The sequence below is a fragment of the Brassica napus genome, chromosome A6 (genome assembly GCF_020379485.1).
Source record: "Brassica napus cultivar Da-Ae chromosome A6, Da-Ae, whole genome shotgun sequence".
Classification (NCBI taxonomy): Eukaryota; Viridiplantae; Streptophyta; class Magnoliopsida; order Brassicales; family Brassicaceae; genus Brassica; species Brassica napus.
Window position 1 is genome coordinate 22,903,805 of NC_063439.1, and position 19,080 is coordinate 22,922,884.

At 27.6% G+C, this 19,080-nt stretch overlaps 1 protein-coding gene across 1 annotated transcript; it reads right to left on the bottom strand.

The window, feature by feature from the left end:
• Positions 1-158: 158 nt before the first annotated feature.
• LOC125575914 (E3 ubiquitin-protein ligase ATL31-like) lies at positions 159-2,098 on the bottom strand. Its single transcript, XM_048735196.1, has one exon. The coding sequence runs from the start codon at positions 1,366-1,368 to the stop codon at positions 454-456; it is 915 nt and encodes a 304-aa protein (XP_048591153.1). The 5' UTR covers positions 1,369-2,098; the 3' UTR covers positions 159-453.
• Positions 2,099-19,080: the final 16,982 nt, after the last annotated feature.

Genomic DNA, 19,080 nt, shown 5'->3' on the forward strand with positions numbered 1-19,080 from the left:
GATTTTTTTGTCAGCAATTCCTTTACTGATTATATTGATAGAATCTGTATTGTTATTTTGTAGAGTAAAATTATGTAATATGACCTTATATATACTACTTTTTTAACCTTTTTAATTGAATGAAATAATCATTCTATCAATCCCATAAAAACAAACAAAATCTAAAGAAAAGGTAGATTTCTACAAACTTTTGAAAAATAAATGAGATGGATTTATTATGTTTTTCTACATTTCATTCATTTTTATTCTATCAATTCTATTTTATATTTTAACACTTGCTGTCTAAAAGATTTAGCCAACTAAACCGAATCGCTAGTTAAACTTAAACCAATTGTCTCGGTACGTTGAATTTGAACCAATGATTATTAACTTCAGCTCTCGGCGAAGGAACCGGCGTACTCCTCCACAAACACGACGTGTTTCTAAGAAAAGTCCACCGGTGACTGCATTTGCTTAAATGCTATCACCACGACCTCGCCTAATAGAACCATCGTCCTGGCTCTGCCACCTAAACGGCGGTGTTTTGATGAATAACCACTGGTCCCATCGATCCAGTGACCGGTCAACCGGTTTACCAGTACTCCTTGGTAGATTCAAAAGACTCTTCGACCGGGTCATTTTCCCACTCGCCATTAGCTTATTTCTTAAATCATCCGGTAACCTTAGCGTAAACCGGTCGGTACATTCTCCAGGTAACACCACCGAATGTCCTGTCGTGTGTGACCTTGAGAATTTGACACGCCCAACACTCTCACCTTGCTCCACTGCCGGTTCATGAATCACGGTTTGTTGGGACTCGACATCCGTTTCGGTTATTACTTCCGGTTCGACAGGTTCAGTCGTCTGCCGCTGGTCAGCGAGATTCGTGCGGCAAACGGGGCAAGTCACGTGACCCTGGAGCCATGCTCCGATACAGTGAGGGTGGAACACGTGATCGCATTTAGGTAGCAAACGCAGCGTTTCATCATCCTGAAACTCGTTCAGACAGATGGCGCACTCTAGCGCACCGTTCCCGATCTTCTGCGTCTTCACTTCGGAGTAGATGAAAGTTGGGAACGTCTCGATCACCGACGCGTCGAGACCATGCGCAGCCGTGGCGTTCGTCATTCTCCTCTCTCCTACCAAATGGTTAACGCTGCCGTCGGCTGCCTCCCTGCAGTGGCGGATGTAGAGGGAGAAGTACACGAAGGGCATTGCGATTATCATAATTACCAAATACATGGTTAGAGTTCGACTGTAATCGTACGGCTTATTTGGGTCTTCTAGTCCGGGTTGACTTGACGCTAGCTCCGACATGGCTAATAGTAGAAACAGGACAAGAGCTGGTAAAGCGGTTTGCTTTATGGTCAACGGTAAGAAACTCTTCATGCTTCTGGAAATCCCAAAACCACAGTTTAGTTATTATTAGCACCACACGAGAGGATAATGTGAAGTTTATAGAGAGATATTATTTGGAAAGTTGAAGACTTGGCGAAGAAGAAAGGAGGATCGACTCAAGAGGGTGGTGGGACCATTTAGGGGATATGTCATCAGCAATTGTGTCAATCATTTAGCGACACATGGACATAACTTTCCAGTTGAGCCATAATACTTTTTGGAAAGTTTGACCATTTAATATATGAAAATATGATTCCTTTCATATAATATATGGTTACGATGGTCAAGTAAATAGTTAACGGCAATTTTCTCGAATAGCATTTTTAAATTTTTGTCACAAAAAAAGTTTTTAAAAATAAAATGACTAAAATAGTTTTTTTTTTTAAGTTTTAATATTTATTTTTTATTTTTAAAATTTTGAACTCTTTTTCAAAACTTAACCACTTAACTTTAAGTTTTAGATTAGTTAAATCTAAAGGTATAAACGCATATTTATATTTCAATAAAATTCCTTTTGGTCATTTTCCTACTTAGTAATCTATTTTTGTGAAAATAAACTAAAAGAAGCTATCTAAGAGATTTTTCAATAGTTAATCTTAATGAATTAAAACATTATATTTAATTGGCATTATAAAAAGTTTATTTATTAATTCCTCTTAAATAGATTATAATTTATTTTAAAATAAAATTTCCTTCTAACATATATATAATACAAAGAAACATATATAAGATTTTAAATTGATCTTAATATGTGTATATTTTATTATATAATGTGATTCATAAAATATAAAAAATAAAATCTTGCTTTTAGGAAAAAATAAAATCTTGTTTTTAGAAACATATATAATATTTTAAAATGATCTTAAGAAACATTTTGTCACATATTTTCAAAATAATAAAAATATTTTCTTTTTATCTATACATTTTCAAAATTATAAAAATTTATCTATATCTTTACACTTTTTAGATGATTTCAAAAATAATTTTAATAACATAAAGCGAGATATTTTTAGTTGAATAAAAATATTAATATTTTATAATTACTATTATTGAGATGATTTATTCATTTTTGCATATTATTCTCTCTATAAAATTTTTTATCTAAACTCTCTGTACATTATTATCAGACTACACAAATAAAAAAAAGTCTCTATAAATTTCTAATTTTTTTAACCTTATATAACATGATTTTTCAAAAACAAATTGCAAAATATTGATATTTAATTTAAAATGCTAAATAATATTTAAAGACAAGATAATATATATCAGAAAAGGAAACTAAAAATACCTTTTTACTATAAACCGATATTGGTGAAATAATTACAAAAGGATTTTTAACTAGCATAACTCTAAATAATTTTAATAAACTAAAAGTATTATACTTTACCATATCAAAAAATCATTATTTTTTCTTAATATTTACTATGGTTTTAATTTATTTTTTATATTTGTACAATTCGTGGCACTCTGACATTAATTCTTACGATGGTCACATAGTTTACATTAACAAATTGAAATATTATATCTAATTGCCACTAATAAATTTTTTTTTACTAATTTCTATTAATTAAATTTTAATTTAGTTTTTTCTTCTGAATAACATATATATATAATAATAAAAAGGAAAAATTTATAAAATCTTAAAATGAATTTAATGTGCATATATTTTTAATTTAGTTTTTTATCATCTTTCTAAATAACATATATATATATATATATAAATGATGCATTTATAAAATCTTAAAATGAATTTAATATGCACATATTCTTAACATATATTGTGATTTCATAAAAAATATTTAGAAGAAAAAAGTTTGATATTAAAAATAAATAATAACGTTATCTTAAGTAACATTCTGTTATATTTAAAAATAAAAAAAATTCTTTATATCTATACATTTTCTTAGATGATTACAAAACAATTTAAATAACATAAATCAAGTTTTCTTTAGTTGGCTAAAAATAATTTATAATTACTATTACTGAGATGATTTATTCATTTTCCATATTTGTTTATTATAAAACATTTACCCACACTTCATTTACATTTTTATCAGATTACAAAAAATTAAAAAAATATCAAAAATATTTTTTTAATAAAATTTACTTATATAACTATGATTTTTACAAAACAAATCTTAAAAAAATTAATTAATTTTTAAAATGTTATATAATATTTAAAATCAAAGATTCTAAGCAAGATAATATATATCAAAAAAAAAGTAAAATTACTTCTTTACTATAAACATATTTTAACTCACATAACTATAGTTATTTTAATAAACTAAAATCAGTATACTTTATTATATTGGAAAAAAACTTTTTTTTTAATATTTAATTTATTTTATATTTGTACAATCTAATACACACATAATAAAAATACCCAAGAGAATATAATTCTTATCTTTAATATTATTTAAAATAGATTTTGATTTGAATCAACCAACTTTAATTATTTTCTCTATTTAATTTTCAAACATATATATATATATATATTAAGTCAAGTGTTCAAGGTTCACGGCCACCACACATGGAGTTTCAAGTACTCTCCCTCTTTGATGAAAACATGTATTGGAGAAAAGTTGATTGCAAAAATCTTCCATCTCCTTCTGTAGACCACCGTTGACTCTGCTTAGATGGTAAAATTTACTTCGAGCTGGTAATTTATCCCAAGTAATGTGCTTCGACCTTAAAAAGATTAGTTCAAGATTATTAAGGTATCAAATGGGGTCTATCGTTATGTTAGGTTGGTGAAAGCAAATGACAGATTCACACTTATTGCGACAGGCTCTCAACCAGGCGCTCATAGTATTTGGACTCTTGAGGCTGCATCAACCTGGTCGAAACTTCACGAGGTTCCTCCATTCCCTCAAGTTTCTCCCGAGTGCACATTCGAATGTGTCGGTTTCTTACAAGAGCCTCTCCATGTCATGTACTATGATGCCCAAACTGTAGCTCCACTAAAGATAAGTATTACTTGTGTAGCCAATCCTCCTCGTGAGTATGTTCAGGCTGTTCTGGATTTCATAGACCCCAAACATTATCTCCACTAAGTTTCAAAACTAGTACCGGTCAGAATCATCCACCAGTTTCTTGTAAGCGCTTTACAACCTTTTTGTTACCGGTCCGACTTTTCCTTCACCAATCACTCGCCCATCATTTTTCACAACCTAAAAGAGAAATGAACTGATGATTAATAAGCTGTTCTGAAACAAACCACCAAAGTGTTTGCATTTCTTGATTGCCTTAAACTAGATACTATTGTATGTACCGGGCTAAGTTTTCTCATAGTTCATGTAGTCCATACCTGAAAAATATTGATATATAGTTGAAATTCTATCTTCACTGTATCATTTAAGATTCTAAGATCAAGGGAAAGATGAGGAAACCTCATCAGCTGTATGGAATTTCGACAAGCTGATGTTTTGTTCTTCAAATATGAAGTTCTCTTTCACCACCAGTTCCATGACCTATACATTGATGAGATGATGAGTTTGGTTATGTTGTATAGTCACTGAGATATGTTGGATTAAAGAATGGTAAATCTTCTCCTCTCTTACTGTAGCTCAAGTGATGCCTGATATACAGTAATCTGCACGGGGAGTGAGAACTCGGCCTTTCTTCTCCATGAACTGCATCAAACACACAATCCCTCCACCATTCAGTTGGCTTTTCTAGAGAATAATATTTTCTTCACCATGATCTTACAATGATGACACATGATACGGGGAAAAAAGATGGAACCTTTGCGAGTATGTTACTGAGGAGCTTGTTGGTGATGAACAAAGATGTTTTAATGGGTGGCCAGCTCTGTTTAGGCCATGCCCATTAAAGCCATGCCCCTTTACACCCTGTAAATTTATGCTTGTTTAATGTTTATACACATGCATGTTTAAACTTTTTTTTAAAAGTCTGTTAGCTTATAGGCACCCGTTTAGATATGTTTATGTTTTTTAAAATACAGTTTTTCATGTCATTAGTTTTTTTGTCATATCTTAATATAGTTTTTAATTTTTTTAATTCATAAACAATTAAATCTTAAATCTTAAAATTAAAATAAAATAAAACACACTTAAAATATAAATTAATAAAGAAAATTTTTAAGGAGAAATTTCATGTTTACCAATTTCATGGTACCATTATTCATCTTTACCACCACTAAAAGAACATTTTCAAAAATAATTTCTTCATTAAGTGGCAAAAGACTCTTATACACTTGTTCTCTATATAAATATATAATAAATAATTATTTAAATAAATAAAAAAATATATAGTTTTTTAATGTTTTCAAATTATACTTTTTCAAATTCAAACTTTTTTATAATTTTTTTTATTTTTTTTAGTTTTGTTTCAAAATTTCTTTTTAAAAATCGAAAGTTATGTTTGAAACTATTTTCAATTTTTTTAATATTTTTAAATATTTATTTATATATTTATTAGAATCCTAAATTTCGCATTCCAGAGATCTTACCCCATCCTTCAACTCTAAACCCTATGTCTAAATTAGTAAAACATAGTGGTATAAATATCTTTTACTCTTCATTAAAAATGAGAGTAAAAATAGTTAGTGCAAACATGAAAAATGGTATTATGAATATGGTATTTGTGGCAATTTTCTAAATTTAAAAAGAGCTTTAATGAAATAAAAAATTATAAAGAAACTGTTTGATTTGATTTCAAAAATTTTAATAAATAAAAGTTCAAATTACTACAAAAATTGGAAACTAAAAATATTTTAACTTTTATTAAATATTAATTAATTCATTGTATCATAAAATATCAAAAACTTATAACATATTTTAAACACAATTTTAATCTAAGAATTTTTCAAAAACACAAATTATTTAAATTATTATATTAAAATTTTTATTTGAAGTTAGTTTAAAATATTCTAAATATGATTTTTGTCCTTTTCTTTAAGAAAACTCATAAACGGATATCCACTCATTTAGTAGGTACTAGTATTGATCTTTTGCTATGCACGGGCATTTGTTTTTATAACTCTATACATTTGTTTTATAATTTACAATGGAAAAATTTATTTGGAGGGTTATGTAATTTACAGTAGAAATAAATGGTATTGTTAGAGTTATATTTATTGGTAAACTTAAAAAGAAAATTGAAATTATGTTTATATTACAACAGTCCAATATGCATGGACACAAGATGAAAGTTAAATAAGAATCTATTTAACAAAACCAAAAACATATCATTACATATAAAAATCACATTGAGGAAAAGCATATCTTTGTAAATAGTTGACGTTAATATATTTTATAGTCTTTTTTCCTTTATATGTATTTTGTTTTCGTGTAGTATTGTTTTACTAGTACTCTTATACTATACTTGCAATGAAAATATAGAATCTTTTCTTTTTGTGGTGATTCTTATATTTCTTAGGGGCTTTGGACGCGTGCTGCCGTGTTATTCTCTTTTCCCTAACTATTGCTACTACACCAAATAAACGTAATTTGTCCATTTAAAAAATGTTATTACATATCTCGTTTAACCTTTACCTTTTTTATTATGAAGCATGTAGCTTTTATCGATATCTAAAAAACAAAAAAGTTATAAATAGATCAAAGAGTAAAAAGTTCATGAAAATTAAATTAATTTGAGAATGAGAGTTTGGGTGTTTTTAGTTTCACAAACCTGAATTTGATTTTTAATCCTCCAGTTTTGAGTACGCTTCAACCTAATCAATGCATAGTATATTCTTTTGCTCATTTAGTTGAAAACAATATATTTTGAAGACTATTGTTGTGCTACTGTTTGGTGAGAAACTATTTCGATCTACATCTAAAATTGTAGATTTGACACTATGAATAGTCTCCTTAGAAGTTTTAGATAGATAAGGTTAGAAGTTGAAATCTCAGAAAGAGTCAGTGGAACATTATTGCAAAAAAAGGTGACCAAAAAAAAAAACATTATTGCAAAAAAAGGTAACTTACAATTTATAAAAAGAGAAATTCTTTACGATAGACCTAACAATTTTTTTGTCATAAATATAGACCTTACAAATAAAAATGACCAAAATAGATTTAAATGTTTTATCAAAAGAAATAAATATACACTTATACCCCTAAGGTTAATTAATCTAGACATTAGGGTTTAAAGTTAAGGGGCGGAGTTTAAGGTTTAAGGTTTAAGGTTGAGAATTTAGGGTTTAGACTTGAGGAGTGGGGTTTTGGAGATATGATTTCAAATTTTAAAATTTTAAAAAAATTTAAAATTTTCAAAATAAAAAATTGCTATTCTGGTCATTTTAGTTTTTGGGATCTATTTTTGTGATAAAATTTTTAAAAGGTCTATTTGAGATAATTGCCTTTTTTTTAATGAGGTAGAGTTAAATCTCTACTAATAAAAGGGAGCTTTTGAGGCTCCATAGGGCGTCCACATCAGCGGAAAAAATTTCTCCCGAAAGATGACACGTGGCATAAAATATAGTTTTACATTTTAATATTAATTATTTTCGAAAATTGTAAAAAATATGTAAACATACAGCATTAAAAAATGGAAAACTACATAAAACATATGTAAGATTACTATTTTTCACTCTACTAATAAAATGGAGCTTTTGAGGCTCCATAGGGCGTCCACATCAGCGGAAAAAATTTCTCCCGAAAGATGACACGTGGCATAAAATATAGTTTTACATTTTAATATTAATTATTTTCGAAAATTAATAAAAGGGAGCTTTTGAGGCTCCATAGGGCGTCCACATCAGCGAAAAAAATTTCTCCCGAAAGATGACACGTGGCATAAAATATAGTTTTACATTTTAAAATTAATTATTTTCGAAAATTGTAAAAAATATGTAAACATACAGCATTAAAAAATGGAAAACTACATAAAACATATGTAAGATTACTATTTTTCACTCTACTAATAAAATGGAGCTTTTGAGACTCCATAGGGCGTCCACATCAGCGGAAAAAATTTCTCCCGAAAGATGACACGTGGCATAAAATATAGTTTTACATTTTAATATTAATTATTAACATTACCGTTTTATAAAAAAAAAATATATATATATAATTTCGAAAATAATAAATATATGTAAAACATACAACATAAAAATGGAAATACTACATTAAACATAAATATGTTTGACTATTTGTCCAAGTTCTTCTATTAAACATTGCCGTTTTACATTAAAAATAGAAAAATACGTAAAGATTTAAACATCTATCTTAAAATATAAAATATAGACATTAACTAAATATAAAGTATAAAAAAGAGAAATACTCAATATTTAAAAAAATAAATAATAAGTAAATATTATAAATATATAAATATACGAATTATATATACAATAATAAGTAAATGCACAATTTTTTAAAAATGAAAAGAGTATATTAAATATTAAACATCTATCTTAAAATGTAAAATATAGATATTAAGTAAATAGAAAATATAAGAAAAAGAAATACACAACTTAAAAACAATGGAAAAAGTATATTAAGATTTAAACATATATCTTAAAATGTAAACTATAGATATTACGCAAATAGAAAGTATAAGAAAAGGAAATACACAATTTTAAAAAATGGAAAAAGTACATTAGTATTTAAACATCTATCTTAAAATGTAAACAATCTTAAAATATAAAATTATTAGTAAATAGAAAGTATAAGAAATAAAAATACACAATATAAAGAAAAATAAATAATAAGTAAATATATAATATAATCTCAAAAGATGACACATGACATTAAAATATAGTTTTACATTTTAATATTACTTATTTTCGAAAATTATAAAAAATATGTAAACATACAGCATTAAAAAAAATGTAAAAACTACATTAAACATATGTAAGATTACTATTTTTCACTTAAAAAAAAGACGGCTTATCTCCATAATGTAACATTACCGTTTTATAAAAAAACAAAAAACATTATATATAATTTTGAAAATAATAAATATATGTAAAACTTACAACATAAAAATGGAAATACTACATTAAACATATGTAAGATTACCATTTTACATTTTTATTTTAAGAAAATAATATATAAACATACAACATAAAAAATGAAAAAACTACATTAAACATATGTAAGATTACCATTTTCATTTAAAAAAAAAGACGGCTTATCTCCATAATGTAACATTACTATTTTGTAAAAAAAAAATTATATATAATTTCGAAAATAATAAATAATATGTAAACATACAACATAAAAAATGGAAATACTACATTAAACATATGTAAAATTACCATTTTACATTTAAAAATAACAATAATATGTAAACATACAACATAAAAAAATGAAAAAACTACATTAAACATATGTAAGATTACCATTGTTCACTAAAAAAAAAGGGTTATCTTCATAATGTAACATTACCATTTTATTAAAAAAAGAAAAAAAAACATAAATATAACTATTTGACTATTTGTCCAAGTTCTTCTATTAAACATTGCCGTTTTACATTAAAAATGGAAAAATACGTAAAGATTTAAACATCTATCTTAAAATATAAAATATAGACATTAACTAAATATAAAGTATAAGAAAGAGAAATACTCAATATATAGAAAAATAAATAATAAGTAAATATTATAAATATATAAATATACGAATTATATATACAATAATAAGTAAATGCACAATTTTTAAAAAATGGAAAGAGTACATTAAATATTAAACATCTATCTTAAAATGTAAAATATAGATATTAAGAAAATAGAAAGTATAAGAAAAGGAAATACACAATTTAAAAAAATGGAAAAAATACATTAGTATTTAAACATCTATCTTAAAATGTAAATCAATCTTAAAATATAAAATTATTAGTAAATAGAAAGTATAAGAAATAGAAATACACAATATAAAGAAAAATAAATAATAAGTAAATATATAATATAAGTGAATACCAAATTTAAAAAATGGGAAATTACATTAAGATTTAAAAATATATATTAAAATTTAAAATATAGATATTACGTAAATAGAAAGTAAAACAAATGGAAATATACAATTTAAAAAAATGGAAAACATACATTAAGATTTAAACATCTATCTTAAAATGTAAAATAGAGATATTAAGTAAATTAAAAGTACAAGAAATGGAAATACATATACATGAAAATAAATAATAATTAAATAATGTAAATATATAATATATGAATTATATATGTAATAATAAGTAAATACACAATTTTTAAAAATGGAAAAAGTTAATCAAGCATTAAACATCTATCTTAAAATGTAAAATATATAATATAAGTAAATACACAATTTAAAAAATGGAAAAAGTACATTAATATTTAAATATCTATTTAAAAATATAAAATATAGATATTACGTAAATAAAAATATAAGAAATGGAAATAAACATTTAAAAAAATGGAAAAAGTACATTAAGATTTAAGCATCTATCTTTAAATGTACTTCTATCTTAAAATGGTATTAAAATATATAAAAATGGAAATACCACATTAAACAAAAAAAAATGTATAGTTTTACATCAAGAAAGTCTCTATAAAACTCATTATTCCATCCACATCAACCTCACACTATTAAGGAAAATTTCAAAGCACTCGAGCAAAAAAATGGTTTCACTATCAACTCTTGCCGTCTCAGAAACCTTTAATGATCTTGAATGAGATTTTTTTATAACAGCAAACTTTTTGTTAGGTGGATTCATTGTTGGGAAACCCGCAACTTCCAAAAGTCAAACTTATTCATGGGAATTGAATTGCTTTTCATAGACTCAAAGGTATTCTTACAAATTTAAATTAATCTAATCTATAATTTTATTGTTAATATTCATACTAACTCTTTCATGATCAAACCATTTCAGTTAATAACCATTCAAGCGTTTATCCCGAAACACTTCCTTCCTCGCCGAATCAGGTATTGGTTCATGTTGGTTTAGTATTGTTTTTGGTTTACTAACCGGTTTAGGATGGTCCTATTGTAAATATAATTTAAGTTGGTTTAGCATATATTATGTTTAAAATAACTTAAATTAAATAATAATAATAATATTATGCTTAAAATATAATTTTAGAGAGTTTTCAAATATAGTTTACAGAACATTATAGGTGATGAATTTAATTTATTAAATTCGTTTATTACTTAAAACTAAGTTTTTTAAAAAAACATACTGAGTTATACATATCAATGATGGATTGGTGAGTATAACATGAAGACAAAAATATAAATATCTGATTTTCAAGATAAGAAATTCAGCTTTTATTCAGATACTCAATATATAATATCTTAAATTATGTTTTAAAAAATATACATAATTTATATATATAGATTAATCTTCAAAACTTAAACTATTATATTATATATGAATAATGTTTTTAAATAAAAATAATTTCTGATTTAAAATAAAAATAAAAACAACAAATGTTTATTTTCAAATAATGGATGTAATTTACATTATACTATCATTTAACAAGTTTTAGATACGTTTTGATATATCATTATTTTTTATTTCCAGAAAACAATAAATTGTTAAACATCAATATCATCTAGGTTAAGTATACGAACAACAAAAATTCAAACATCACAAAAAATATTTACATAACCATTATAATACAATAATTTAATCAAAAATACAATTAAAAAAATATTAAAAAGAATAGTTATATACTTAATATTTGAAAATAAAAGATATTTTTGCTAAAATTATACTTACCTGGCCAAAGAGATCGACCATCTTTTTACGGATCATTCGAATGTTGAGCATGTGGTCGATCCAAAAATACTCTGCAGTTTAATAAAATCTCTAAAACATTTATTCCAACACTCAAAAGATAGTTTTGCTAAATATGATAACTAGATAGCCAATAAAATTACAAAAAAATATTTAAATAGTAAAAAATATGTTAATTTAACGTGTTAAAATTTAAAAATAAATTTTAATTATGACATGCATTTTAACATTTATATAAATATAAATCATAGCCTTAATATAAATAATTTAACAACTTAAATTAGAAAAAAATAAAAAACCCGGGCGTAGCCCGGGTTAATCCCTAGTCTATATATATAAAGAAATGTTCGTCTCTCTCCCGTGAAGCCACGTCATCAATTCGTGCGTTCTGGGAGTGACACGTGTCCCATTTTATATTTAGGGCCAAAATAAATGAATGCAGTTAAGGGTAATTGAACCCAGCACCTCTAGCACTGGTAATTTCTCTTAGAACCACTAGGCTAAAGTCACTTTTTATAAATATGTGGCCGCGAAAATACTTATTATCGTGTCAGCTGGAAGCCCATGCTTCTTCTGCTTGTGGCCAGGGCCGACACTGAACTGACGTTAAGCTGAAGATCGTGAAATTAAAAACTTTACTCCAAGCAATTTTGCAATATTTCTAACCTTTATAACTTGATGCATATAATATATATCAAAATACATTTGTTGTACACGCTTTTATTAGTTTTGATTTTAAAAGAATGTATTTACAGTTATAAATATTTTGTGCCAGTGAAGTAATGATTGAAAAATCTCTATACATATGTCATTTTAAAATAACACTCAACTTCTATATATAGTCAATACATATGTCCATGTTATATTCTAGACTAAATATTTTCTCTTTTAAAAATATAGAAAACAATTTTTTTAGTCTACAAACAAATGTTGTAGAGCAAGTATGCATTATACAAAATAATATATATTTAAAATCCATACACAAAAACATAAAAGTTGTTATAGGCCTCTTTCTGACACATGCACACTCCACTATGAATAAGAATTAAAAAAATAACAGTATTGTCATCAAACTTTATCACAAATCCACATTTGTACATCTATAATTATGAGTTGGACAATTAGTTAATTTGATACAATACCAAAGCAAGAATAATCGAAAAACAACTATACCACCGCATACTAATAAGTAAGACATAACAGATAACTAAATTCTTGAATCTTAAAACAAATTTCAACTCGAACATTTAGTGGATATCAAATTAACTAATATCCCGCCCGTTGGGCGGGTCGATCCTAGTTTAAATATATAGCAACGTGAGTGGGTTTCAAAGAGTGATCATGGGTGTGTGGGATTTCATTTTGCAAAGAAAAAGAAATTAGTAGAAATCAGTTGATAAATGACAATACTTTTGTATTTGATATTTTTTATTTGCTTTGTGTTTTTTTTTTAAATTGTAAAGTAATTTTCATGTGTGAAATTTTTATTGGTCAAATGCTACATTGCACAGAAGCTTCAACGGACGTACGCTTTCTACTTCGGAACTGGAAACAGAATCGAAACCTTATGGAAGCTTACGAAATCTTGCTTTCAAAACGCTTCTAAAATATACTCTTTAAAAACATGTTGAAAGCTTACTTAAAAAAAAACACACACACAATATCATAAATCAATAAAAATATAAAATCATAGTTTTTAGTTTATATTAAATACAAATTTTAATAGTAATGAAATAGAGGGGATAAAAATATACAAACATTAAAATTAATACTATAAATTATCTTTATGAATTGAGTTTTTTTTATCAAAGATATAGCTATATTGAAATATGATGTGTCCATTATTTACAAAGTATTAAAATTATTAATATAATAATTTCATTTGAATTTGAATTTTAATTTATTTTTTATTTTCATATATGAAATTATTTCAAAATTATTATAAATGAATAAATGCTTTATTTTAAATTTAAATAATATAATTTTAGTCTATAATTTTATAATTGCTTTCTATATTTTAATAATATATATGTATATACGCTTCAACTAGTATCCGATTCCTAATTTTTTTTAAAATCTTGCTTATGCGCTTCTATACGCTTCCGTTTCCGCTTTTGTTTCCTTGTAAGATAGGTCATGTCCATTAACTAAACATGCCTAAACAGTCTGAACAGTGCAAGTCTGTTTATTCTTCTTCTTCTTTTTTTAACAACGGTCTTTTTATTCTAAATATAATAAACAAACCACATGTCAACTATTTTATATTATGTCCGTTTAGGTCCACATGCTTCATTCTCATAAATTTTAGAATTTAAGTTCTGAAAATGGTTTGTTTATAACTTTTTTTTTATTTCATGAAAGCAGCTCTTCTTAAGGTTATGCATTTTGTTTCGTGGTTTTCCGTAGTATTTTCGTGACTTTCTAAAATTATCACAAAAATTTATTGCTATAGAATTGATAATAAACACTTTATGAGAGTTCCAGAGACGCGTTGGGTGAATTGCGGTGTGTAAACAGCAAAATTCCACCATCGTTGTCATATACCGGAGGCTTCCTCTCGACCAGGACTACATAATTTTGAAGAAAAAATGATCAAACAAACAAAATTGCATTTACGTCTGCGTTTGTATTTTATCCATTAGGAAGGCGATTTAGTCGTGGTCCATATTTATTTTTATTTTTTTGTCAAGAGTCGTCGTCTATCTAGATGATATACACTGAGAATGAAGACGCCATTGTTTTATATTTCATATAACTTGGAGGAATATATATGATTCATTCCATAGTAAGATTTTATACAAACTATGTTTGGTATCAACTATCAAGTAAGGCTTTTACAAAAAAAAAAAAAACTATCAAGTTAGGTTAATATCTCGTACTTTAATTTAAAGTTCAAACTAGATTCTAATCCGCACATTCGTATAAAAGCCTAACTTGATAGTTTTTTTTTTTGTAAAAGCCTTACTTGATAGGTTAATATCTCGTAAAAAAACATTTTATTTATAGATATAAAATTTTATATTATTTTGTATATAATAATTTATGATAATATATTGCTGTCATTTAAAAAATAACTTAATAGATGATATATAGTTTTAAATATTAAAATTTAACATTGTTAACAATTTTATTTTTTGTAAAAATTATTACTTAATTTATGAATATTAATCATTTTAAAAGGTGAATGATATTTTAGTCATTTTACACGGTGAATGATATTTTATTTATTTATCTTAATGAAAGTAATTTTCAAAATATATTGGTTTACCAATTCAACATAATTTTAATATGTTTGCACAAAAAACATAATTTTAATATGTAATTCATTAATTACTTCTATTTTAATATAATATAGAATATACTTGTAAAATTTATAAAATTAGAATATAATTTCATTATTTTGTTTATAATAAAAAATTAATTAAAATTAATTTATAATAATATTATACTACTAATTGCGAAATTAATCAGTGCATTAATTAAAAGAATTTTTTTTTTAAAAGATTTTGTTACATTTTTTCTAAACAGATTTTGTTATTCCTAAAAGTAAAATTTAATTTATAGTTAAAATGGATTTGTTATTAATATTCTTATAATTATTTAGAAATGTTATACATTAAATAAACTAATGTAAACAATAAAAAAATTATTTGAATACATGGACCTAGATTTCTAGTATAGCCATTTTGTAGTAGATAAAAATAGTATTTCTTTTTTAATAGAGAAGATATTACTTGGCTGAACAGTGTGAGGATAAGATTATGATTATTTCTTGTCAAAAAAGAAGAAGATCATGATTATCTAAAGTGTCTGAACTATCTACAAGACTACAAGGAGACATTAGTTTAGTAGTTTAGAATGGATTGTCATTAATATCTTACAAGAAAAAATAATAATAAAGAATTTATTTGTATGAACAATGCACAGTTTGTTTTGGGGGAAGGCAATTTTTTCTGATAGAAACTATATTGTTTTTTGATAAAATAAGTAATGTAAAATGACCTATTTATTTAGATCCACAATACATGTACCTTTAAATAAAATGAAATAAGTAAATAACCATTCTATCCAGTGTCGTGCCAACCTTCTGAGGGACCCAAGGCAAATACGATGACTTAACATTTGATTTTCACTATAAAAATTATTTATAATCAAAATATTAATTATATTTTAATATAATATAAAACACTAAAGAAAAATAAAATAAAATAACATTAAAAATGATTATAGTATTTAAGTAATTTTTTTATAAAGCATTTTCTTTTTCTTTTTTAAGATATGTTCAATATCTTAAAAATTATAAGGAAAAAAAACAAAAGGCATTCTAATTATATATGTTAAAATAAGATAAAGTATGCTGACCATCAACATTCACACCACTAAATTTAACGAATAAATTATTTTAAATAGAAATACAATTTTTTGGTAGAAACAAATTTGAGAAAACAAAATTAACTAAAAAACTTGAACTTGAACAAATAAAATGTTATTTTCTTTTATATAATTTTAACAAAAAAAAACTATTTTTTGTAATTTTTTGGTTTTGAGTTCAAGGTAGGAAACATAAGTTAAAAAAAAATATCAAAGATTTTCTTAGAGATTTGGGACCCTAATTTTTGTAAATTATGTGGGGGGCCTAAGGGTAATACCGTTTTGCTAAGACTATAGGCACGCCTCTGATTAGAGATGGCAAAATTTGAACCTGCCCGCGGGCCTAGCCCGTTTGGACCTGTTGCGGGGCGGGATTGGTTACTAAGATCCAGGCTCGAATTTTTAGCGGGCTTCGCGGGATGAGCTTATGCGGGATCGGGCCAGAAGCGGGATGGGTTCGGTGTACCCCGCGGGACGCGCGGGTATCCGCAGCTTATTGTTCGTTTTTGTCCAGTGTTAATGGTAGTTGTAGTGCAGCGATATGTAAACTAAAATAGCCAGTTCATGACAAAATAGTTTTATGTATAATGCACTAATGCACTGGAAGAATAAGAAACATGAGGTAGCAAAAGAAAAGTTGAGAAATGGTTTATGATAAAAGGGCAACTGTAATATATGGAAGTTTGCACATAATCACCAATTCACAATTACACAAAAGCAGAAGTAGAAAAAAACAGAAGATTTATTTAAGTAGGGAAAGCTCAAAAGTTGAAGACACAAGTTCCATCAGTCACTTCAAGCCATTGGATCAAAGTTTTTGGCCGCAGGATCAGTAACATCCTTAAGGAACCGGCAAATTCACTTACTGTGCACTTTTACCTGCAACGCAAGTTACACAGTGAAGCTGGACTCTCTTGACGTTCTCTCCCAACGCAGCCTCGTTAAGGTATTGGTCAGCAAGCTGGACTCTCTTGACGTTCTCTTGCTCCATCACAAGCATGTTACCATACTCCATAAGCTTCTCAAGAGTCATCTAAGGCTGCTCGAACACTGGAGGACCTTCCCTCGAGTTCACCAGTTTCTTTCTTTCTATGTTTCTATGTTACATTGAGTTTCTATGTGCGCTTTCGATATGATTCTCAATCCTTTGGCTGAGCATCATTGTGTTCAACTGATTCATAGGACATGTTGTGTTCTCATCTCTATTGGTCTCTTTTTCTTGCAGGTGCTATGCTCAGGATAGAGATGGCGGGACGGGAAAGGCGGGTCAGTACATCCCAATTGCCATCAGTAGCGCATGTATTGATGAGGATCGGAGTCCCGCGGGCCTGTACCGCCAAGGCTTGTGCAAATCGCGGGTCGGGATTGGGCAGCTCTTCTAGGAACCGCATCCCGCGCGGGCCTGTACCGCGAAGACCCGCATTAACCGTGTACCGCGGCGGGGCGGGACAAGGCGGGTCGGTACAACCCAATTGCCATCTCTACCTCTGATTCTATCAATTCCACAAAAATGAACAAAGTTGTCAGAACAATATTTTCTATAACTTTCATGAAAAATAAACGAGAGGTATTTATTATATTTTCTATATTTCATTTATTTTTGTTTTGTCAATTCGATTTTTTTCTTTAACATTTACAGCTTAAAATTAAAGTTTTAGCCAACTAAACCGGTAACTTCGCGGAATCACTGGTGGTTAATAATATGATCCCGAGCGAACGGACCGACTTTCCTTCGAACCTAGCGAGGGGAGTCGTTTCTTGTCTGATTATTGGGATCGGTTGCTCGAGCGACCGTAGCGTTTTTTGTGAGATGATGTCGACAGCACTTCCGGTGTCGACGAGAATTTTTGAGAAGACGGCACCTTCGACTTCCAACGCAATCACCAAGGCATCATCGTGGGGCATATCGAGCTTTATAGTTTCGTGCTCGTGGAAAGTCAAGATTTCTCCTTTTTGTATTGTATCCTCGAAGGCGATGATGGTGGAACCGTTAATCGCTTCTCGCGAAGCGCATGATCGCTTGTCGAAAATATCGACCTTTCTTGATGCGATCGGCCTCATCGATCTGAAGAGGTCGAGATCGATTGATTCGATGCAGTTGGATCGGATTGGGGTGGGATCCATAGCCGCGCTTAGGAAACTTAGATCGGTTTCTTAGCAAAGATGTTTTTCGTTTATCTTCCCAAGAGTCGACGCCAAAATGTAGAACCTAAAATGTACACTAAGTATTTGATAATGATCGGGAGTTTTATCTAGGGAAGACAAATGATGTAGGCAACAATATTTTTAGAACACAACGACGTAAACAATTTCCAGTAAGTAAAAATGGACTTTATTGATGAATAAGATCGAATACAATGAGTTGAACTAGATCGAATGATACAAATGAGATCGGTAAAGAAAGGATCTAAGACTGGGATGAAAACAAGGTCGATGTATGTATGTGGCTCTCTTTAGGGTTTTCAATGTCCCCTTCTTCATGTATGTTCTCCTTCCTTTATAGTGAGTCGACCTCGTGATCTTCGTAACTGCTCTGCAATCTTCGTGTCTGCTCCACAATCTTCATGCCTGCTCCGCGATCTCCGGGACCTTGAAGTCTTTTTTTCGAGTTCGATTGCTTGCTATGGGCTTCAGTTCCTTACGGTCCATATC